At 44.2% G+C, this 7,487-nt stretch overlaps 1 protein-coding gene across 1 annotated transcript; it reads right to left on the bottom strand.

The window, feature by feature from the left end:
• Positions 1 to 221: 221 nt before the first annotated feature.
• LOC127345967 (chlorophyllide a oxygenase, chloroplastic) lies at positions 222 to 3,630 on the bottom strand. Its single transcript, XM_051372509.1, has 9 exons — positions 3,303 to 3,630; positions 2,812 to 3,057; positions 2,483 to 2,587; positions 2,122 to 2,400; positions 1,888 to 2,035; positions 1,585 to 1,769; positions 1,370 to 1,482; positions 955 to 1,249; positions 222 to 755 (listed from the first exon to the last, which is right to left on the bottom strand). Exons 1-9 carry the CDS (start codon positions 3,375 to 3,377, stop codon positions 573 to 575), a joined length of 1,629 nt encoding a protein of 542 aa, XP_051228469.1. The 5' UTR covers positions 3,378 to 3,630; the 3' UTR covers positions 222 to 572.
• Between the last annotated feature and the right edge of the window lie 3,857 nt (positions 3,631 to 7,487).

The raw sequence follows: 7,487 nt of genomic DNA, 5'->3' as shown, positions 1-7,487 counted from the left end.
CATTGCTACTTGTTCCATGTTCAGATCTGATGCATGTGCTTAGTCTGATGTGTATGGTTAAGTATGCTTGTGCATCTGTAATGTTGCTTTCGGTAATTAAACTCACAAGGAAATTGCCTAATAATCCAACAGGTTCCACTAATATCCCACTAATATCCGACAATTGTCATGTTGTTATATTATCAATACACATAATAAAACCATTTCTCAGATGAGCATGCTTTCACCTTCATGGTCCATAAGTATATTTATGTACGTTTTTACGTTAACATCTGAAGATACTTTACATGAAAGGGAGGGGAAGAAAATAAGAGGAAAAACAAATCAACCTCAGATTACAATTGCATCAGGTGATGCGGCCGCTAGTGTACAATTAAAATTACACAATGGCAAAGGTGGCGCCCTTCATCCTCTTCACAGGGCTTCCTTTCCAGAATCCTTCTATCTGTAACAATCATTGGCAGATGACAACCGTGCTGCAACGCAGGCCTGAATAATCTGTGCATATGGGTCATCTGCTGCCATTGCTAGGCAAAGGAATGCGGAGACTACATGTGATGTCATGTGCTTGCCTATGACCCGCTCTCAATTTGGTTACTGAACGGTAACCGGTCGACACCCCTCTCGACTGCATCCCTCCATAGCCGGTACCGAATGCCGAGCTTGTCATATGACACTGGCCAGTTCCACACGTTAGCGCCGTTGTTCATTCGCTCTTGTTGGCCGAGCACAAGCCGAAGATCCTCATTCAAGACCTGCCAAAGATTATGCAAAAGTGCGATGGTTAGAACAGTCATACACAATTTTTGAAACAAAATCTAGGTATGGTCTGACTTAGCTTGCAAATAACAGCTATTACTTAGCAATTTAGTAGCTTCCATATTTGTCCATTTTCAGAAAAATATCATGCTGACAACCTATAGTTATGAAGTAACTATAAAATTTGAGACTTGCCTTCTCAGCGAAATGTGACCACAACAGGTGCATGAATGGGATGTGCTTGATCCAGGGAGCGAAGTCGAGGGACATCCGGTACAGCAACCTGGTTTTACTCCTAGATGAGGGCAAGCATATATGGAGCTGGTGGAGATGGGTCGAACATTGTTGGGTGCTCTTCCCTTCTAGCTTTCCGGGCTTGGAGATGCCAATGGTTGACAAGACCATGCAGGGTGGTCGGAACTCCATATCGATGGGATAAGGATCCCAGTACCCTTGGAGCCCAGATGTAGGTGTCAAGAACTTCACAAAACTGGCAATAATAACACGAGATCAACATGTTGTTCCACACAGGCGTAATATCACCACTATTATGAAAACTCTTTTTTTCATCTGCCAGTTCTACTTTGTCCCTTGAAATGAACAAAAGTACCTTGGAACTTTCCAACCCTTGGCAAAGGTGGATGTATGAGTAAAAGGGGCATGAGCAAGGTCTAGTAGATTGTCCAAAAGAAGTCCATGTTCCACTGGTAGCTCCATCACAATCTGTTGAATGACCAAGAAGGATATTCAGTCCAGTCGAATACTGATATATACAGGACACCCACCAATAGCTTGACTACTGCAGCATCACATGATTTTTTTTACCTCTGCATGGATTGTAAACCCCGAGGGAGGCAGCAGGGAAGGGATGGTGGGAGTGGGCGTGTCATCGCCGGGCCAGATCCAGACCATTCCTTCTTGCTCGAAACATGGCAGTGCCCGGATGCGCACGTTGAGCATCTTTGTTGATGGCATTTTCTCACATTTTCCGTCAGTCGAATACTCCCAACCTGAGGTTTGTCCATAGAAAATGCAAAATTACTTGGACATCATCCTTTACTTGTCGTACTACTACTAATAATGAGTATAAGAAACCTGACTGAATAAAATAATTCTCTGAGTTCTTACCATGGTAAGGGCATGTGATTCTGCCCTCATTCACTGAACCAAGATCAAGAGGGCAAGCTCTGTGAGCACATGTATTCTGAACACATCCAGGCCTTTTATCCTTGCCTCGGAATATTACCCACTGCTCCTCGAAACAATCTATCGGTACCTGAGTGCACACATATGACTTTGTCAAATAAACACATGCGCCTGTGACTGCTAAATGATTAGCTTCGAAGCAAACATTTTGTTTACCATAGTGTCATCTTTCAAGTCACTGGAGAAAGCAACCGGGTACCAGAAGTTTTTCAGGTTAGAATGGTAAGGCTTCACCGGGCCAGAGATGTTGAGGCTCCGACGCTTAGTTTTCTTGGGTCCAACACGAGGTGTGAAGGAAGTGCTTGGATCAAGAGAAGCGCAATCGGCTGTGGCTGCAAAAGCACTCCCATCGGACAACAACCTTTCGTTGACTACTGTCTCCATTTGCGCTAGCTTATCGAGCGCCGACGACACTCTAGATTCCGATAAATAAAGCTGCACGAGACACGCTAAGCGTCAGGTTGCAGATGACAGTGCAAAGTTTTTCATTGGATTTTTTCCAGTGAAATCAACATACCTGGTTGTGAGCTTTTGCCAGGTCCTCCTGTAACCCGGCAAGATCTTTCCTCAAGTTTCCGACCGACTTGAAGTCTCTCGCTAAAGGATTCAGAACCTCCACCACCTGCATTTCATTTTTCACAGCCCATGTTATAGTCCACGCCATCAAATTCTATCCGCAATTTTCAACCTCAAACATCTATCTGAATTCTGACATCTATTGGATCCACTATGCCTAAGTCTGAGTAACAATTATAGTAAAATTCGACTACTAGTGCAGAGAGAAACATTTCTCCTACAATAATCCTACATACCTAGCTACGATTATTCAGATCATATCCTCCATACCTTGTTGTGGAGCACCATGATGGTGAGCAGGTCCTGCCGGGCCCTCCAGTCGCAGTACTGGATGTCGAAGCGGACGACGTCGAGCGCCTGCTTGGCGTCCAGGAACTTGCCCTTCTCGATCGGAACCCTCGGCCCAGGGTCGTCCACATGGAACAGGGCCTCCCAGGGCCCGTTGTCCTTCAGATAGTCGGCGCTGTCGTCCCTGAGCACCGCGTACACCTTGATTCCGCCATACCTGCCGACGCCCTGCACCACGGTTTCCCCCCAGAACATCGTCGTCAGTTGTTCAGAGAAATGGATAATTTTGGGGGAGCGATCTTCAGTAGAAATTCAGAATCTTATACTACCAAGTTAATCGTGCCCGGGGTTGAAATTAGAGCATTTGCAATTACATTGTTCATCAAAGAACTGAGCACTGACTAAAATCCCTACCAAAACAACACGGTTCGTCCATCGCCGGAAAACACAAGAACAGAGAAGCCCGTGCTCACCTTTCTGGAGAGGCACCGGAAGGATGGCTTGATGAGCAGGTGCGGCACCAGGGACAGCGAAGCCACTGTGGTCATGGAGGGACGCCGCCGGCCGCCGTCGTCGCCGCCGCTGCCGGAATCGAGCAGCGAGAAAAGAGGATTTTTCGGGTCGAGAGAAATTCCTGTATTTCTTTCTCGCGGGATGAACAGAATGCTACGGTGGTCGGAATGTTTTTGCTGGAAATTATTTTTCGCGGCTGAAGTGAGCTTGACGCCTTTCGACGATAAGAGGCGCGATCTCCACGAGCCTCCCGCGTGTGGCCACGTGGGATCCGTCGTCAAGTTCCAGCCGTGACATGGAGGCCTCGAGCACCAGGGGTTTGTGGTGCGAGACTTTTTGCACTCAATGGTGCACTAGCCCGGTGCTGGAAATTTATCACCAGAGTCCTTCAACTTTCTAAACTCGTGCAAGTGAGCTCATTACTACCTTCATCCCCAAGGATTAAGACTTATATTTTTCTCAGAAAGTCGAACGAAGTAAAATTTGACTAAATTTTTAGAAAATTTACGAATAAATATGATATTTTATAGATATCATATGAAAATATATTTCATTATCAATCTAATGCTATTGATTTTGTACTTTTCATGTTAATGATTTTTGATAAAAAGCTTAGTCAAACTTAACATAGTTTGACTTTCTGAAAAAACAGGCCTTAAGCCTTGGAATGGAGGTAGTACTTAGTATTTCTCATGTGTTTCAAGGACATGGTTGTGGTCCGGTGGCGAGGTAGAGTGTCGATTTACATGACACTAGTTTGGTTGCTCCATTCCATACACATCAAGCATGGCATGAAAAAGTCACTAGATGAATGGCGCAAGGCGTCGACGGCCTATTCATACGCTGACGAACAAAAGTCAAGGTTGTTGATGTATGTGCCGGCCAAGCTAGCTCGCCAAGAGAGCTGTCGGCGTAGCGATGCCCTCGGTGCATCTCGGGTTGTCGGCGTAGCTCTGGACATGCGTCCCACCAAGGCCAGACCGTGTCGGCGATATCTGATGACTCACAAGTATAGGGGGTGTATCGTAGTACTTTCGATAAATAAAAGTATCGAATCCAACGAGGAGCAAAAGGTGTTGATGAGCAGTTTCGATCAAGGATTCACTATAAACACTAGCAAACAGGTCTTCAGGGGTATTTAGCATTGCAGATAAATAAAGTACGAGTAAATAAAATACAGTAATAATAATTGCAGCGAGTGCCCAATCCTTTATAGAGCGGACAAGCCGGGTGTTTTACTTATGATGACCAAACGTTCATGAGAACACACGGGAATTTCATCAAGTGCTTTCGTTTCACATAGCTAAATAAATTTCATTGGTTTGGTAAGTGTCGTGTGGGTGAACCTATGCTAATGCACTACCCCAAACTTGGACTAATGCATACTTGTGATTATACCCCTTGCAAGCATCTGCAACTACAAGAAAGTAATTAAGATAAATCTAACCACAGCCTTAAACTTTGAGATCATACACTCCCTCGTGCACCGGTTTCCTAACGGGGGTTTGGGTTTTTGTCGCTCCCGCAACCCCACAATTAGTAGTCAAATACACGATGCATTCCTCTAGGCCCATAAAGATGAAGTATCATGTAGTCGACGTTCATATGATACCACTAGAAGAATAGCACCACAACTTAAATATCAAACCATTAAATATTACTCAACATAGTTCCACTACTAACATCATGACTTCTCTCATGTCCTCAAGAACTAAACGAACTACTCACGAGACATCATATGGATCATAATCAGAGGTGATATAGTGATGAATAACAATCTGGACATAAACCTTAATTCAATGGTTTCACTCAATAGTATCAACTACAAGGAGTAATCAATACCGAGAAAGTTTGCCCTATGAACTAGACAGAACTAGAGAAGTATCAAACCCAGAAAGTTACAGCGGGACGGCGTGGAGACGGCGGTGATGATGGTACTGGTGTGGAGATGATGGTGATGATGATCCCGATGAATTCCAGCTCGATGGCGGTGACGATGGCGACGGTTTCCCCCTTCGGGAAGGAATTTCCCCGGCAGATTTCTGTCACCCCGAGAGCTTTTCTCTCTGTCTGGTTCTCCGCCCTGTAGCGGTGGCGGAATATTTTTCTGTTCGCTCCCCCAGTGTTAGGGTTCTCGGGGGATGAAATACGTGAGGGGGCGACGTCACCGGTGGGCCAGGGCCACCATACCAGGCCTAGGCGCGGCTAGGGGTGGCCCGCGCCTAGGGGTGGTGTGGGCCCCTCTTGGCCCATCTCAGCCTCCCCTTCTGGCATCCTACATCATCTGGTAAAATAGGAGTTTCTGTATATTTATGGGAATTGTTGCTCTTCAGAAATATGGTATCTTGACTCTCCTTTTCCAACAGAATTCTGACTCCGGCAGTTAATTCTTCAATAATCATCAATCATGCAAAAATTGATGGAATGACATAAGTATCACCTCTAAATATGAAATATATCAATGAACAAACAGTAAATTATGATATAAAATAGTGATGCAAATTGGACATATCAATATCGCAACGTTAGAGCTACGCCGAGGGCTGCCCTCGGCATAGCTTCCTCCCGTTTTTTTTCTTTTCACTACGCCAATGGCTCTCCTTTGTACTTGCAAGGTGTTTTGCTACGTGGAAGCTTCAGTTGATTCTGTTGGCCAAATCTTAATGGAACAATCTTTATATTGTCTGTTGTCCCTTTAATCTCCACTTCTTTGCTACCGGGCGGTTCGTAAACTATTAATCTTGGGTGGCACCTTTAACTCTAGGTTTACACTTGCGCGGCTCAGGGCCTCATCCTTGCTGCTATACCAAAAAAAAAAATAGATGTCCATTGCTTTGAGAAGGTAAAATTGAAGCGTAATTCCAATGCAACACTATCAAATTATTTCACAGATCGGATTTAGTTGCACTTCATAAATTTAGGTAGCCAACACACTTTGATTAAAACCACTAGCATCTCCGCGTGAAACTGAACTAGATCACATGTTGGGAACAATGCGAGTTGTTTAATTAGCTTTTGGAGAGCTTTGTGTCAATGGGGGGACGGCAGAGTGTTGCGATTTCACAGGACGGCAGGGGGGCATCCGAAAAGAACAGGCTCATCTACCTACACTACACACAGTAGTAGTATAACGCAAGGATGGGTGGATAGATTGCGGGATAAGACGCCGCTGCAGTTTGTGTCCTGACGCGCCTAGGTGGCACCGGGTACGCCCAGATTTGTGTGGTGAGACGGTCACTAGCGTGCCAGCGTGGACGCGTTCCTGTCCATTAATTAGTTCCTGCGCTAGAATCTCAAACCCTCCCACGTGAGAGTGAGAATATGTTGCAGTCGATTCTCTTTTATAGACGAACGTTTTAAGGAATTTGTTCCAGTAGCTTTCTAAGTTACGACGTTTTTTTCTTGGTAATAAATGACCCAGTTCTTCTATTGGCTCATTAGAAAAGGTAGATCGGAGAAGCTGAATCAAGCATACTCGGTTATAAATCATGGAGTGAAAGAAATGGAAAGAGTAGTTGAAGACAACAAAAAACTGAAAGCTATATTTTTCAGCTTTTCTAGCATCACATTGAAAAAAATACAATTGTACATTGCATAAACAACCAGTAAACGAAATGTAGGAAATCCGGGGGGGGGGGGGGGGGGACCCTCTTTTTCAAAAAACAAACTGGTAAAAGAAATGTAAGAAGAAAAAAATATATAGCTAAAATTCCGAAGTCAGCCCGAGCTAGGTTGCTCCAAATAAACGTGTGGTGGAGGCTACTCCGCCTATATTTAATGCGAGTTTTTGAATTTCGCGTACTAGTAAGTTATAGTAAGCTACCCATAAGTTATAAAAATTAAAACTTGCGCAAGCAATCTACATATCTTTTGTCTTTTTTATACAGGTCACAAATCTACATACTTAAGCTTCAAACTATGTACACACATACTTACATCCCTTACCTACGCGTAAATATATTTTTTTCCTGAATTTTCTGAATTCTAGAAATACAATTTTTATACAACGTAAAAGTAACACATTTTCTTGTGGGTCCCGTCTCCTCTGACATGCGGAGCAACCTCTACCAGATATTTAACAGGAGCAAACCAGCTCGGGTGCAACTCGTCAATGTTAAAATATATAGAGACTACATTAAACTAAG

Source organism: Lolium perenne, chromosome 3 (genome assembly GCF_019359855.2).
Source record: "Lolium perenne isolate Kyuss_39 chromosome 3, Kyuss_2.0, whole genome shotgun sequence".
NCBI classification, from domain to species: Eukaryota; Viridiplantae; Streptophyta; class Magnoliopsida; order Poales; family Poaceae; genus Lolium; species Lolium perenne.
This window is presented reverse-complemented; position numbering and strand designations above follow the sequence as displayed.